This window comes from Anticarsia gemmatalis, chromosome 5, assembly GCF_050436995.1.
Source record: "Anticarsia gemmatalis isolate Benzon Research Colony breed Stoneville strain chromosome 5, ilAntGemm2 primary, whole genome shotgun sequence".
Lineage (NCBI taxonomy): Eukaryota > Metazoa > Arthropoda > Insecta > Lepidoptera > Erebidae > Anticarsia > Anticarsia gemmatalis.
Genome location: NC_134749.1, coordinates 3011637 through 3029414, shown reverse-complemented (window position 1 = coordinate 3029414; position 17778 = coordinate 3011637). Strand labels below are relative to the sequence as shown.

General features: G+C 33.8%; 2 protein-coding genes across 5 annotated transcripts; both read right to left on the bottom strand.

The window, feature by feature from the left end:
- Positions 1 to 115: 115 nt before the first annotated feature.
- LOC142972800 (uncharacterized) lies at positions 116 to 16144 on the bottom strand. Of its 4 annotated transcripts, none has more exons than XM_076114102.1 (5): positions 16122 to 16144; positions 6341 to 6419; positions 3920 to 4276; positions 3384 to 3505; positions 116 to 2250 (listed from the first exon to the last, which is right to left on the bottom strand). In XM_076114102.1, exons 2-5 carry the CDS (start codon positions 6383 to 6385, stop codon positions 1983 to 1985), a joined length of 792 nt encoding a protein of 263 aa, XP_075970217.1. In that variant the 5' UTR covers positions 6386 to 6419; positions 16122 to 16144; the 3' UTR covers positions 116 to 1982. The 4 variants fall into 4 exon arrangements, with proteins under 4 accessions (XP_075970217.1, XP_075970213.1, XP_075970215.1 ...); XM_076114098.1 differs by lacking the exon at positions 16122 to 16144 and adding an exon at positions 11211 to 11371; XM_076114100.1 differs by lacking the exon at positions 16122 to 16144 and adding an exon at positions 8151 to 8416.
- LOC142972798 (tRNA (guanine(37)-N(1))-methyltransferase) lies at positions 9399 to 11215 on the bottom strand. The gene has a single exon (XM_076114096.1). It carries the CDS (start codon positions 11162 to 11164, stop codon positions 9824 to 9826), a length of 1341 nt encoding a protein of 446 aa, XP_075970211.1. The 5' UTR covers positions 11165 to 11215; the 3' UTR covers positions 9399 to 9823.
- Positions 16145 to 17778: the final 1634 nt, after the last annotated feature.

Genomic DNA, 17778 nt, shown 5'->3' with positions numbered 1-17778 from the left:
GGATTATCGAGTTGGATAACTCTATACTCTAGTTTAAAAAAAAATCAAATGAAAAGACAATTACTCTGTAAAGTGGTTTTATTGAAACAAAAAAAAAAAAACAAAATGTGCTGACACATTCAAAATAATAAACTAAAGTTGAAGATCTAAAAAGAAACAAGTATTTCTTGATTAAAAATTGCATAAAAATAAGGTAACTTAAGCGAACCTAAAACTATAGCACTACATGTGTATATTACATACATTAAAATAAATAAAAAATTAAGTTCATAAATTCGTTTAAACGAATGTTTTAAATTACATACAACCTTGTTTCTCGAACATTCAATATCATTATCCTAATTTTGAATACACTTCTTTTAAGAGCCAGTGTGTTCTTTTACACAATTTCAAATAAATAGCACAACACAATGAAATAAATAACACACAGAAATCACATTTTAATTACAATAATTTAAGTCATAATATTGTATTTCAATAATATAGTGGAACGCAATTTTTATATTGGTAAAATAAGGGCCGATCTTTTGTCCAACTAATTTTTATTTTTCTGCAAGGGTAACATAGTAATCTATTCTGCCTTAGTAATGTTGTTTTTAGAATATCTATTACATTTAAACCAACAATTTTAAACTATTATTGCGAACTTTAATCGCAAAAAAAACTGTCTAAGTACATACAATTTTTTATTATAACCTTGGTGTTGTTAGTTACAATTAAACAAATAATCACAGATAATTCGCATTTTTATAATAAATATGTTTAACATCGGATGGTATTGTAAGTAAGTACTAAACATACATTGAAAGCTTACAAATATCGCTTTCAAAATATTAATATACAGTTCTTAAATTCTTCATTTGAAGTCAGTAATTCGTAATATTTTTAAGTATTTTTTATTATACGATATTTTTAGGTTTTATTTTTTCATCTACGAAACTGCCTGGTCAACAAGTAAATACCTATCTGATGAAAATACAAAGAAAAAGTTATAATTATGTCTGATTGATGAAGAAAATCATTATTGGAGCGTCAGCTAATTTTTATGGAGCTTGTGTCCAAAGAGGCCACAAGGCGAGGTCTTACAAACCATGGCAGTGAAAATACAATAAAAAATTAAGTAGCAGGAGATCATCAACCAATTTTTGTTATAGTTTTTGATCATAGTTCTTTAATTTACATACTATATGCGTATATTGTTAGCTTTGAAATGTTCTAAACGCTCTTGTCCATATCACCAGTAAAATAGCACCTACAAAAATCTATTGTAAGATAAATTATATCTATATTAAGTATCACATGAATGACGAACAATTTCAACACGTTTTGATTCACATCAAGATAGAGGTTACACGTTTTATATTTTAAATACGATAATGTAATTATTAGCAGTTATTTACTCATGGTCTGTTTACGATAAAATATTATAGTAAGCAATTAATTGACATTTGTCATGACCTGATTATAACATTTTATGACTCAGTTCAATTAGGTTAAGAAAACAATGTAGTTTTCATCACGAGACGTTCTATGCTAAAACGGTTCACGTGAATGTAAGATTGCCATAAATAAGTAATGCGTACTAGGAGAAGATGCGTGAATAATTTAAAATGGCGATTTTTGTAGGATTGATGTAATAAATTGTTTCCATCATGTGTGCCGCAGTAGTTAAAATGGATAATACATCAGCTGCCTGAAATATAAACTACTACTGAATCCCTGGCCGTCCTCTAACACTAGGACAAATTCAGGACTGTCGGCAGCCCTACCTTGAGTGTCGAAGAAAATGGATGGAGCAAAAATAATTTATTACGTTACAATACTTGATGCAATTTAAGGCAATCCAATTGAGCGGTTGTAGAATTATAGAGTTGTTGACTTAACAATTTCGCTTTGTACCCACAATGGTAAGCAATGAATGAGTTCTATACAAATATTCGAATATTTTCTCTATCACAATTTAGTTCTAAATTTCATCTTAGTCAGTCGTGTCCGTTCTCTTTATGTCCATTCTGTATGTGTCCTTTCTCGCTCTCTATGTGCCCATTCTGAATGTGTCCGTTGTCGTTCTCTCTTTGCCCATTGTCCTTATGCCCGTTTACTTGTATAGGCGCGACTCCCCGCCCCGCCCGTTCTAGGGAGCCGTCTTTGAGCTGCCATGCTGGTAGGTATGTAGTTCGACCGTTTGGGTCTACGAAGGCTAGTGTGGGGTTCGGTCTTGTGTTGTGCACGCTTCCTATTGATGTGTACCTGGAATTAGAATATTTTTGAAACTTTATGCTTGTTATACACGAAGGTTAACGCAGAAGTGTATAAAATATGTCCACATCTGTAATTTCAGAAATGTGCATAAAAGCATACAAATCTCGGGTAGAGTTATGTATTAAATAAAAGCAGATGTACATCCAAACCTCGGGAAGAAACACTGCAATGACAATTTGTCTGACTCAAGAATCGAACATATGAACATTTATGAAAGGCAACTGTTTCATTTGCAAACATTTCGTACTACGTCAGTTGATTCACATTAGCAGAGTTACTGTAATAAACATACTAAGCAGATTATGACGAAATAAACATGTAATGTTTAGACTAGAGGCGGAAGAATAAACTCAAGTAGGTGGGTGTGTATTGATTAGATATATCGATCGTGACTGGACATTTTAAAGTACAGGCTTATCTATTCGTAGTAAAGATATATAATTTTCTAGTCTAGGCTTTAGTAGAGTTGTAGTTTATAAAGATAACTAGCTGACCCGCGCAACTTCGCTTGCGTCACATAAGAGAATCATATTTTTTCCCGTATTTGTAACATTTTTCACTGGTACTCTGCACTTATTGGTCGTAGCGTGATGGTATATCTCTCTATAGTCTATAGCCTTCCTCGATAAATGGGCTATCTAACACTGAAAGATTTTTTCAAATCGGACCAGTAGTTCCCGAGATTAGCGCGTTCAAACAAACAAACAAACAAACTCTTCAGCTTTATAATATTAGTATAGATATAGAAACATTTTAACGGATAATAACTAGAGTAACCTGGTCACAGTGTAATAATGACAGCTTAATGTCCTGAGTTAGGTCAAGCGGCTGAGAGCCTCGGACATGAAGAATGACTAATCAAAAAGTCTATATCTGTCGAACGAATCATAGTAATACACAGTTTTAAAGTTTGTACCGTGACTTTTACATGAAGTGATAGCTAGATTGAATTACTAGTCGAGTCGACTACCTATTTTTTAACTTGTGGGTTCTAAGGGCCATACAGTTAACTTATAATTGAGAAGAACTATTTCGCAAACCCTTTGTGAATACGGACTAAAAGTGTATGTATAATTCTATCTAAAAGTTCTAGATGAAATGATTGTTTGGATAAAACTCACCCTCTTTCATATAATAAACAGTAAGGCACGTTCTCTTGTAGTATATAGCTCCATATCTGATGATACGACCAGTTCAGTAACGGTGATACTCGCATTATTTTGGGCCAGCCCGCGTCTGTACTCTGGAAAAAAAGTACCATTTAGTATGCGATCGAACGACGAATAATTTCGCTTTATTTTCTGTTTTATTACATTATTATTTTTACAAAGTCCTATTTTACCAGGACCATCTAGCTTGCGAAATCAATAAGTAAATTCAATTTAATAAAGCTTCTTTAACTCCAAAATTATATTAGGTCGGGGAAAAAGTTTTTTCGCATTACTGTATCTATGAATTTGTAATAAAATCTTTTCTCTACACAATAAAGCTCGATATTTGGGTACATCACGAGCTCATTGAAAGAAACCAAATTTACCGTGTACTTATTTGTGATTCTTGAAGCCAAAGAGATTTTATTACAAGTTCATACATACTATAATGCGAAAAGACTTTTCCCCGACTTAATATGTTAGAAAATATATCAAAATATAGTTACCTGCATAAAATTTAAATGTTCACAATACGGGTCCGTCCGTCTAGTTCCCATTAAGCACGCTTTTATTCTCTCATCCTTCTTCAATAACTGTTCTAACGCTGTCTTCAGATCCCCTTCTGTGACCATCATCTTAATGCCGTAATGTTCTTCTATTTCATCTACAAAAGTTTCTATAGCGTTAAACGTCTCTCCCGTTCTTATGTACATGACTTTAAGTTCGCTGGCAATGTCGTCCCTTTCATGAATCTCTTTTAGTATGTTAATTGTGATGTCTAGAAGTACCGTGCAGTCTTTCCCGCCGTTAAACGAGAGGAATACCTCGTCTAATTCGTATTCTGTGAAACATTGTCTTAGAACCTGGAAAAAATTAAAGAGAACTTATTTTTTCATCGTGATGAAACTTCTCCAAAAATTTTACCGCATTCCTTGAGGACATACAGAGTCCTCGACTCGCATTTGGCCAGAGCGGAGGACTGAAGGCTTAATCCTTCTTTTGTTTCGGAAGAGGACCCTTGCCCAGCAGATGGAGAATAAATTGGTTAAAAAATGTTTTGTATGATTATATACAAACGTCAAAACATGCTCCATCTTTTATATGAAGTGGTAGTTCAAAACTATTTTATGTTTACAACTTAACCATGCTAATGTGTACTTTTCATTTAGTAAATAAAAGTATTGCTGTTTCAAGTCAAAATCAGTCGTAAATGACAATAGAATTAGGCATCCATACTTATTATTATTATAAATGCGAAAGTAACTCTGTCTGTCTGTCTGCTACTCAATCACGCCTAAACTACTGAACCAATTTGCATGAAATTTGGTATGAAGATATTTTGATATCCGGACAAAGGACATAGGCTATATATCATCACGCTACGACCAAAAGGAGCAGAGTACCAGTAAAAAATGTTACAAAAACGGGGAAAAATTTCACCCATTCTCTCTTATTGGACGCAAGCGAAGTTGCGCGGGTCAGCTAGTTACCTATATTGTTGGGACTTCAGAATTCACCTATTACCTTGTGAGATAAAATTACCGCTAAAGGCACGGATAATTCAAATGTTATGTTATATTCAACACCTCTAGAGTATCTTAACACGACTATCTCAATAACATCGGATGTAAAGAGCATTGAACCCAACTGTAATACTGGTAATAAATAACCATACTTTTTTGTGCCTTGTATTGCAAAGGTTGAAGTCATAGTCTTTTTAAATCCGTTCTTGCAGAGTACCTTTTTGACGAGATGGGTGTTTTTGCATTAAGTACCATGTACCTTTATTTTCTTTTAATAGGTACATAATGCATTATAGATAAGGTAGGTAGTAGGTAAAGTCATATACAATAACTTCTATTCAAAAGCATACTTATTTCATGTTCAATTGGATTTCATGTAGGAATTGTTGATTGAAACCAATTTGAATAGGTTGGTTGGTTTTGATGTACTTGAACAAAAATAGCGAATTTTGTTCAAGTACATAATAAAACCACAATGTAAAAATGTTTTAAAAATATTGAGCTGTTCAGCTACTTATATAGTTAACTAGCTGACTCGCGCAACTTCGCTTGCGTCACATAAGAGAGAATGGGTCAAAATTTTCCCCGTTTTTGTAACATTTTTTATTGCTACTCTGCTCCTATTGGTCGTAGCGTGATGATATACAGCCTATAGCCTTCCTCAATAAATGGGCTATCTAACGCTGAAAGAATTTTTCAAATCGGACCCGTAGTTCCTGAGATTAGCGCGTTCAAACAAACAAACATACTCTTCAGCTTTATAATATTATTATATATTATATACATAGATATAGATAAAGATTATAGATTGTTCGTAAGAACGTACTTTGAGTAATGATGTGCATCCCGTGTACATTGATCGGATATGTTAGCTTTTCTAAATAACTGCTGAAGGTCTTTGTAACGATGTAATTAAAACTGATTGCTATGATTTTCGTCTTCACATTTAAATTGTAATGACATCATGGCTCATAATTATTAGTGAGAACAAAACAATACGTAATTTTGTTAAGTATTGGTAGTGCCATGACAGAGTCCAAGTTGTCCAAATATCTAAGTACTTATTAACTTTAGTTTGTCCAAATATCTAACTGATCATAAAATTATAATGAACTTTTAATAAATATTTTGCGTATTTATTCGTTTGATACTTTACACTAGTGACATCTAAAACATGTTTATTTATCCACGACAGGGATTGGGCCTTGAGTCCACCACACTGGCCAAGTGCGGGTTGGGGACTTTGCATGATCTTAAGAAATGTATTAAACAACTTAACATATTACAAACTTAAAATTTCACAGCTACCGAGTACAATATTAATCGGACTTGTAAATCCTCAACTAGGTATTCAAAAATGGTGGAAAAATCTTTATAAATTAAATAATTACAAAGTAATCTTACCTCCTCAGTTTCACGTAAAGCGTCATCGACATCAGGCAGCACCATGTCTGTCAAACTGCTGCCCACAGCACGTACCGAACTGTAACCGACACATAACATTATTACCACAATTATACACACACACAAAAAAAACTATCGTTAGTGTTGAAGGACTTTTATCCGTTTCAACTCCCTCGCTCAAATGATCTTGGCCATTCTTGGCCCACTGACAATGATTATTATATGAATCAAAATAAGATAAGAATGCTCGATAACTATTGTTCTTTTGCACACAAACGCCACTTAGCGAAATAGTTGTGATATAATCAGTCTTAGTCATGTATTTCGTTGTATATTTCTAGTAAATAGATTATTTTACTGCGGTAATACTAAAACGGTTATTGTAAAACACTCGACAATTATATTATAGTATTTTTTATCAGTCTCTTTACTGAAGTATTGAATACTAAACAATGACTAATTTAAAGTTTAGTATGCCTACGCTATAGTATGACAACTTAGTAGAGAGTCTGGGTATGCAAGATGTATCTAGATCAGTGGTTCCCAACCAGTGGTCCGCGGACCACCTGTGGGCTGCGGGAGTCATGATATGGTCCGCGAATGATTATAAATTTTATATAGATAATATTACACTTTATTTTTAATATACTTACATAGTGGTCCCTGCTAACAATATAATATAAAAGTGGTCCCGGACTAAGTAAAGGTTGGGAACTCCTGCTCTATCTAAAGAACCTTGTATCTCCACCAGCCGCGAACCTTGCATACATGGCTCTCTACAAAGTTGTAGGACTATAATACTTAATTTACAAGAGTGGACGTAAGTTTCTTGCTAAGACCAACACACTGCTTCCTAAGTGGTGGTAAATTCAGTACTTATATCACAAAGTCAAGTATTTCGTTATTGCGATCTAAAGTTATTCAATATACACGCACCTGTATCAAATTAAGTAGATACTTTGAAGACACCGATAGATTTACTTCAAATTACTAACACTTTCACTTTACAAATACTTTCAAATTTGTACCGGGAAATTGAGTTTTACGGTTGAGAAATATTAGTATAAACTTTCTCATAGGCTTAACAAGTAACAAGTTAAACAAAAATGTTTTTCAACAAGTACCACTGCGTGCCACTGCTAGTCGGCTAATAAAAAGATTACAAGTTCGTGTAATAGCCGAATAATTAGCATCAAAGCGAGTACGAGGCGCTTCTTGAGTGGCTGAATCAAACTGAATGTTTATAATACACGTATTAAGTGTTGTTACAGCTGATAACTTAATAACTGGTTTATTTAAATGTATTCTCTTAAATATATTTATTTTCATGACTTGTGCTTTCGAGCGTGAAATTACAGATGACGACAATGATAACGAATGTGACGAACGACTCTTTTTCAAAACTCGCGAATGCTTCAATTTTAAAAAGACAACTCCCGCACTAAGAGTTGCTCTTGTGTCGCGGGGACTTCTACAAACATACAAACAACGGACACAAAGCACAACCAGACCCGAAGCAATTATTTGTGTATCGCACAAATAATTGTTCCGTGTGGGAATCGATACCACGACTTCCCGACACAGTGGTATCAGCGTGGCGATCTAAACCACTGCGCTACGGAGGTATACTGTCTCTGTAAATAAATTTCTCGTACGTTCCCTTCAGACTGTTACAAATCTTTATGTTAAAATTACTAGAAAAGTGGTCAGCTTGGTATATACGTAGTCAGATGACAATTATATCTGAAGTTTGTAATTGTGTCTTTCGGACAGCCAACTCTACGATGAAATAGTTAATACTCGTACTTACAAAACGAAATTATATGGAAAAGGACAACGATTGGTAGCTGCTAGTCCTTATCTCTGGTATGAGATCTGTAGTTTTGATTCGAAGGTAGGTTATTGAAATTGCAGTAGCGATAGTGTTTCACGACAGTCGTAAGACCGAAGCGGAGTACGTGAGAAGACCTGACCTAAATGCTTCTTAATGAATCAAAGATTTTGGTTCATAAGATTCAGATACTTGTAAATATCGTAATATCAAAATTTTGAATGTAATGTTTACAAATTTTTGACAGTCACAGCCAACTTGACGTGGTTTGTCACTGTAATGTGATGACATAATGCATAAGGCACACATGCTCACTTAACAAAAGTGCAAATTGCGCAGTGAAAAACATGATTGGATTGATCTCTTTACAGCTGTAAATGAGTGTTTCGGGTTCAATTTTCATACATAAGATAATTGTGCTCAATGGCTTATTATATCGTTAAGTATTTCGTTTATTTGGTTTCTGATTCTTGAACTATTTTCTAGACGCGCTGAGGCATAATCTGTCGCATACGACGCATTGTATAATTATAATACTAGCCACTCACACTGCACTTGAAAACTAAACAGACTTGTTCACAAATATACTGGATTTTACTAGAACAAGTGTGTCTGTCTATTATACTAAACTGCACGTTTGGCGCAGTGGTTGAAGCGGTCACCTCGCTGCAACAACTGTAGCGCCGCGTGTGGTGGGTTCGAATCCCACCCGGGAAAAATCTTTGTGTGATGAGCACGAGTATTTGTTCTGAGCCTGGATGTTAATGTCTAATCTATATAAGTATGTATTTAGAAGTATATAAGTATGTTTATCAGTTATTTGGTTACCATAGTACAAGCTCTGCTTAGTTTGGAATCAAATGACCGTGTGTGAGTTGTCCAATAATATTTATTTATTATGCTGTAACAGCTAAACTGCTAAGTAGATTTTCATGAAATTTTGCATGAAGATAGTTGATGGCTGTGGAACAAGAACAGGGATTTTTCAATAGTCAACTAATTCATTTTTTTTACATATTAATTACATAAAATAAAACAATATAGGTACAGTACTAAGTCTAACCCTGGACTCTGAATAATGTCCATTACATTATTTTATCAGTTTTATAATAGTTACATAATAGTGCTCTAAGTATGTAGTGTATGATAACATAATCTACTATACTGAAGCGTGTAGTTGTGTAACTAATTATACTAATATATAATAATAAGATAACTGGTGAAAAAGAGTAAACAAAACCACACCCCTATTAAGTTAAAAAGAATATTATAAGTATGTATAACTAAACAATAAAAACTTTTTTTACTAACAAGTACAATATTTTTTATTTACATAAAAATATTTTGCAAGTTACAATTTACTAAATTATATTATAAAAAGAAATTAAAAACTCTGTATGACAAGATGTATGAATGTGAATGAAGCATAGGAGGTTTGTATAGATTTAGACCATACATAGTGGGTTTTTCTGGTCTCTGCCTACTTGGAAAAAGACATTTTTTTATGTATATAAAATTACTATATTTCTCTATATAAAGAAAACCAATAATAATTTGTAATCATGATTTTATTCCAATCAACATTTTAAATGCACAACGCATCAACAGCACATAAAAAACTTTACTTCTTAAGAACAAGTGTACATAACTCTTTATTCACTAACACACAGTTTTTTACAAGGAGGTTCACTATCATCACTCACACTAAATAAAACCTCTTTAGTTAGTTTAAAAGTAACTCTCATCATTTCTTTTTTGGGCGACACATTTCGTACATCAAAAATATCAATAATGGTTGAAGAGATATCACATCCAATGTTTTCAATCACCATTTTCTTAGCAACATCCGCAGATTCATCACCAATTGCAAAGCAATAAACATATACAATGATTTCTTGATCAAACTTTGCGGTCAGCTCTTCATCTTTTAATAAACCATGAAAGTATTTCAAAAATTCCACAGCCAATGCTGGGAGATTCATAGTGATATGTATTTTCCCTTCAACTTTTTCTTTACCATTACATAGATCTGTTAAATAGTCCTTGAAAACACTGCAAATGAAGTCTTTTCCATCTTGATTGTACGATTTGAAGAAGTCTGATTTCACTTTGTTATTCTTTGCATTGTGGTTCAACCATTTAAAAGAATCTGGATTCAAGTCATTAGCAAAGACTTTAGTTTTCCTTTTAGCAGCAGGTACTGCAAACGGACCAACTCCACAGAAAACATCAAATAAAACGTCTTGAGGTTTTAAATAACTCAGTATTCTTTCATGCTCTTTACCAAGGCGAGGATTCCAGTAGACTTTTGAGAAATCAAATTGAAATATACAGTTGTTTTCTTTGACTGTTACGAAGAAGTCTTCTTCCCCTGCTATCACTTCCATGCTGAAGTTTCTGAACGTGTTGTCTATGATATTGCTCTTGTTCACTACGGTTCTGCATGTCTTTATCTTGTCCACCAACACTTGTCCAATAAGAGGCCGGTATTCTAACAGGTGGTCCTTTAAATTCAGATGTATTATATGCCCAATTTGAGAAAAACCGCTCACACCTTCTTCATTTTCGGGTAGCACTGCCTTGAATATTATGTCAGATCTCCAGTTGTCATAAGTGAGCTGTATTTCTTTGCTATCAAAATTGTCTTCCGTGACACCTAGTTGCTTCAATTTAGTTCTATCAGTTTCAGAGATGTCAGTGAATTGCGACACTTTTTCTGGATTCAAATGAATGCATTTCTGGTAGGAATCAATTTCATCAGATTCTATAGCCTGCACAGGCCTAAATGCTTCGAATTTTAGAAAGTAAGTCTTACAAATTTGCGTGATCTTCGATAGATTCTCTTCTTTGACCTTTAGAACTGGTACTTGTACGTTGCGCAAGAATTTATCCCGGTCCAACACTTTCATTCCACGGACACCAACTGGCACTAACTGCACACACGTGGTCGAACTCATTTTACGTAAAATTTCGCGGATATAACCCAAAGTCATATCAAAATTTCAATAAAAGTTGTAATAACACATCGCCAATACTAACCTATTTCGAGGTCAGAACCGACGTGAATCTTCTTGAGTGCGTAGGCTGTGTGAGTATTATTGTTTACTTCTGTATTCAAATATCATAAATTTTTGCACAAATAATTATTACAAACGGGAGAAAGTTCAGTTTTACTACTTTGTATGACACTCGCTGACAGATTATCGCTTGATTTCATTCTGTCATTCGTTCTTTACTTTGACATTTCTCATTGGCGTTCCGTTTAACGCATTACACTGATTCCAAATCAAACTAATCAGAGCTATATACATCTAAATACATACTTATATTAAATAATTTATCCGATTCACAACCAGGGTCATAACAGATACTTGTGGGTATATTTGCCCCGGTTGATATTCGAACCCACTACACGCGGCGCTACGTACGGTTATTGCGGCGAGGTTACCATGTCAACCACTGCGCCAAAGTCAATAATAACGGTTTTATAGATAGTAATTTCCAAAATATTATATTTTGTTATGTAGTAATGTATAAAATACGGTATAGAAGCTGTTGAATTCGTTTAATTTTATTTTATTAGAGACGTAACAACATTAGTGGATTGTGGACTCTGAAATAAAAAAGTTATATTATAAGTAATTAATTATCTTTTCAGTAGTTACTTTATTTAAACAAAATATCTAGGTTGAAACCCGCGAATAAAATATTAAAGTACAGCAAGTACATTGTTAAAAACGGTTGAAAATCCACATCGACAGGGGCTATTTAATTTACCTAATTGTATTTGCCAATAAAATCGTTCTCCGTCGCGAAAATTACTGTCAAGTTTTATAAACGAACGAGGTGGTCCCTCGGTAAATCAATTAAACGTTTCTAAAGACCGTCCAAACAGATTAAAACGAGGTGTGAACTAGCAAACAGTAGTACTTTATTTGTACTGTAATTGATTTTAATTTTGTTTTGAAATTATATTGAAAATTAAATTAAATATAAAGAGTTGTGGACAATACTGTCGACTTTACTATTAAATGAAATTATTAAGTTACAAGAGTTTGTGTAAGTAGTTTCAAGGTAAACCTTGAAGGTCTAAGTTTTAAAATTATACAACCTTAGAGATTGACACTAAATATATAATTGACTTGGATTTATTTAGGCTGTAGTATTTTTTTCTATCATGTTTTTTTTTGTACTGTGTAATATGTTGGTTGCAATTAGCAAGATAATAAGTAAGTACGAAACATTAAGAAAGCTACGTAACCATTTTTTTTTCTTCGATTATACGAACTTAGTTAAACTTGTTTAATCGTTACTTGAAGGCCTGAGTATTATGAAATTTGTCCATATTTTATTCAGAATATTATAATGACGTAGATCCTTAACAGAGTATACCGTGGGATTCATAATGACTGTTCCATTTTCTTAGTCGTAATTTCGTAGCCAGACAAAATAGTGACATAATTATAATTAAGTTTGGGTACACAAGCTGATAATGTGATGTTATATAATATACTCATATGGGTTTATATAGCAGTTACTTTGATTCCTCCCACGCTCGTATTTCTGCAATTACGTTCAAATATAGTACCTTTGATGTATAGATGTTTGTTGTCTCCTTTGCAGGCATTTCCTTGTTAAGCAGATCACAGAATACGCAGATCAAACAAACCATTTCGAATTAGGTTTTTAGTCTTATTGCATAAATAGGGATAATGGATAGCCGATATATTTTTTTGTTGAGATTGTCCTGTGTTTCTGTATTATGTAGTCATGTGGAACATATGTTTGTTACATTGTAGGTATAATAGAATACGGGAATTAACGCGAACACGCATTTGACAACAACGTTTTGTTAATTCCCGTATTCTATTATACGTTAAACATGCAACGCGAGAGTTTAAAAGTTATGTTACATTGTATGCTTGGACTAGATATCCTTACATTAAACTATGCCCTTTTTTTCTAGAAGGATAGGCAAAGACAATAGAACACCACTTGGTAAGATCCTTACTAACTCCTCTTGCCTGATTCACTTCCAAAAATTTACATTAGTATTTAAACACAGGTCGTTTTAAAAGCGATATCATTTCTATGTTGTACATGTGTCACAGTGTATTGAGCTACATGAATTCGCAATAAAATCCCATGTAAATAAATTCTGTTGTATGTTTAGTATCTATAGAATCCTGCAACAAAATGTTGATGGGATGCGCTGTTTATGTTTGCGGAAATAAATTGTGATGGCACTGTAAAATCACTCTCTAGGTACATACGGATCGATGTTTCAACTTAAAATAAGTACTTATTAGATACTTTTTGTGTTGTTTAAAATGTGGTCCTTCCCTCATTACGGGAGGAGACCCTTTCCCAGCAATGGGACATTATCGGGTTAAATTTATTTTATTTATAAAATGTGGTAATATTTCAGTATCTGTCTAGGTACTTACATATTCGGGTATAATACAGTTAAATATCTCAAAAGAATAAAGAACTTGCTCGCCACGTAAAGAAAATAATAAGACTGCAGAACTGAATAGCTAGAAGACAAAGGCGATGGTTAAGAAAAGAGATGTTACGTAATTTGTAGGTTAAGTTCGCATTTATTTGAGTTTTCACACCGACTTGTACAATGTACAGCTTCTTAGTTAGTCAGGTCATAACCTTATAATAGTTTTATCGTCCACATATTAAACAGTCCCGACCGTTTTATTTTCTTCAGGTCCAAAGGTGGTATTTTCTTAACATCTCTGAAGGTTAATAGAAACTTCTAAGGTTCATTGTTACTGCAAATACGGAGCCATTTTGTACGAATTATGTGCAATTCAGAAGCTCCTGTATTTATTTCGACGTATATTGAACGATATTTCTTGGTTGGTGATCTCAGTTACTTTACAATAAGTGCTAAAAATATACTTTTATATAAAGTTTAGCCATCTTATAAAAGCAATTTTGTACCTGCGTAAAATAAAGTCAAAGTGGTTTTAGGATCTTCTATGTATAAAGTCAACGTTTTAGTAAAATGGTGTTAAAAGTGTATAGCGCTATCATAATCATGTCTCCATTTGTACAAAGGCCTTTCATCATGTGTCACTTAGTTTTATAGCTGGTTTAACTAATTTAAATTTAGAGTGGGTTATGTTTTAACTGGAAAGATAATATACTTGTAATATTTTTACATAAGTGCATATTTTCAATTAGAACTGTAATACCTACAGTGTGCCGCCTGAAACTATATTTTGGGTCTATATATAAACTGTAAAATTCAATTGTAGATATGTTTGTCGGCGTAATCGATTGTGCAGTTGAGTGACTAACATTTAAAAGAGAAACAGTCCACGTATAAATAAACGCGTATACCGTTGAATGTTGTGTAAATATCTGCAAATTTATCGCGAAATTGGAATAACTAATTCTAGTGAAATAACAAAACAAACAAATAATTGCAAAAATATAGTTATTTATTTTATACGAAATCTTCGATAGACTTCGATTTAAGTTTTTTTCTTCTTTACTAGTATTTCTAGAAGAGTAGGATAATGGCTGGGGTCGACCATTTCACTTCAGTAGCACAGTTTTCCGAACGCAATAAAATCTTATTTCGTTCCAACTACACTTCTGAAACTCTTCAATGAGCTGCCTTGGATTTATTCATGGTGTTTTCGATATCTAGAGTACGAGACTTGTTATAAGCGTTGTCTGAATAGATTTGATTCGAGATTTATGTGGTTGCTTGTTGAAAAAGTGGCAAATAATTTGAAAAGAGTTGATTGACTCTAACTTTGTTATTTTTCTCTGCAGGGTGTAAGTAATCAAGAGCTAAACGACAAGGTATGGATGAATTAAATTTAAAATCATTGAATTAAAGCATTCAGCTAAATAACATTTATTAATTGAAAAAACCGGTCAGCTGAAAATATTTGCGTAGCAATAACAACGAATTTACAAGCCTACGTGAAAATGTCCACAGATTGGATTCTAAACGAATCTCTCTATTTATTCTGACCAACCGACGTAATTTAACATAAAAAGAGTAATTTCGACAAACACCTAAAGTAAGTACAATACGCAATAAGCAATTTACCCTTAATTTCGTGTAAGCACCTCTTCAGGTATTCATTAAGAGCAATTTTCGTTTATCTGTGCATTAATTAAAAAGAAACAAAGTGAGAACGCAAACAAAGATTCATTCATTCATTCATTTATGGAGCATCGCGGGAATGTTTGGGAATCTCGCTTTCTTGTTACGGTTACAGCTCGAAAAGTTTTTTAATTTAAATTCGTGTCCCCAGAACAATGCAATGCAACATTGTTGAGCGCTGTGCAGTTGACGGCTAAGTTTTAGGGACCTTTGTACACTCGTAAAACATTGATTCATTGTACAGACAAATACGAGTAACTGCCCGCGGCTGCTCTACAAACTCATTAAAAAGTTAGCGTAATAAAATATAGTCTGTAGTGAAGATAAAAAAGTTTGTAAATTGATTTGGACGTTTCGCCCTAATTTGTTTAGACTGTTATCATTTTACGAAGCTCGGCTTCTTTGAAGTTAAGCGTTGTAAGAAACTTGAAATTAGCAAGATTTGGGTGTTTTTGGGAGAAACATTTAACTTAGTTCTCTGGACAGTAACAGTGTTGCAGCCCACACTGAGCCATATGTATACTCAGTTATTCATTTAAGTTAAAGTTTATAACTTTTTGTTCTTTGACATTAAAAACGAAGCACGACCATTGACGTTACAACTAGATTAAGGTTCTGCAAGAGGTAGAGAAGTATTGATACAGTATCGGCAAAACTTCTTACTTACCTAGATAAGTGATAAAGAAAAATAATAATCAATTACTTATGATTAATTAACTCGGAATAATGTTGCAAATACATTTTAATGAACATTCGTTATCATCCTACTGACGAACACAGCTCTACCTGTGAATGAAAGCGTAGATACTTACAGTCAGGTAAACATTGAATAATTCCTTCCAAACAGGAATGAAAATTTAATTAAACCGTTTCAAAACAAAGTCCGAATGCACACACGCGAGTGTTTAATCCGCACAGCAAACCGACCACAGCACGATAAAAACATAAGGTAATTTTATAATTGACCAACGCGTTGATTTTAACAATCTGCGCCACGTTTACACTGGATGGAAATTTTAAAAATAAATATTGGAAGTACGGAAACAAACAAGGGCATGCGTTGTCGAAATAAATTACATAAATTGCACAAAATCGTTTCGTGTGTTTGGCACAAACTGTATGAATAAATAAAGCATAACGAAATCGATTTTCGATAAAATCTTGAATATTTGATATATCGATATTTATCATCAATATTTTTGTCGCACGTTGAGCGCGCCAGTTGGCCGAACTAATAATGTGATCTGTAAAGTCGACAATGCGAGTATTGTGTGTGACCCGTATTCAACAATGGGGTACTAATGAGTCCTGGCTCAATGACATTGTGCACAAGTGAAAATATAATTATGTACATGAGGGGATCTGTGCCGACCCACTTATGCTGATACCGGTTTGAATTCTGTTTCATGAGCGTTAGAATACACGTGTAACGTTCACACTCGCAATCAAGCCTACTTTCAGAGGTTCTACGGGGTTTTAGAATTAAGCACCTCACGTGCGTGATATACACTGAGGGATAAACAAAGTATTGTACAGCAAAATATCGTGACTTCCCGTACTTATGCTACTCGGTATCATAATCAACGTTATGGAAATCTTGCCTCTACGTAATACAGTTCGAATAGTAAGTAATAAGTATTCAAGTATCATATTCACTGCATAAATGCAGCCGGCTCTTTTCTTGTTTAGCATTTCTATGGATGCGATCGATAAAGTTTCATTTTCAAGTTCAAGTTCATGGGCTCGTAGTAAATATCACAGTCCGTATTTAACCAATTCATAAACGAATAAATCGTGTCCGTTAGTCGTCCCTAAAATCAATTACCAAGGAGTATTGATTAGAGCCACATATCACTTTCTAATCCCGCACGCGTTTCACCGAAACTCCACGTCGTACCTTTCAATTAATAAATAAGGTACAGCCATAAGTAATAATTACATGTAGTCCGATATATCACGATTTATACAGACAGTGTGAAGGAAATACGGGACTTGAGGCCGAAGTTCGGGCCTCGGAGGGTAAAAACTCCAGTTAACGACCAACATATCAGCCTACATCACCTATACCTCGTAAATAACGAACCTTGCAATTCCTTTTTTTTCTTTTCCAACAGATAATTTTCACTTTACGTAACGATGCCCTTTTAGCTTAGCGAGGGACTCGCAATTTTTATGTTGCCAAGGTGTTTTTATAGCTTTCGCGTTTGTTTGAGGTATTTTTCTTTATTTTGATGGATTATGAGTTTTTGCATTACCCCTATTTTAGGGGAGCACGTAAATGTAATAAGGTTACGTCCTGCTTTGTGTTCTTCGTTGTCGGATTAAAGGATGCTCTATTTACCGCTCCTACTCAGAGACGTCCGGTGGATTGCTGGTAGGTAAATAAATACGTATATGCGTCTTATGAAAACGTAACGCATATTTGCCCAGGCGTACTATTATTTCACTACCAACAAATATGAAACGCTA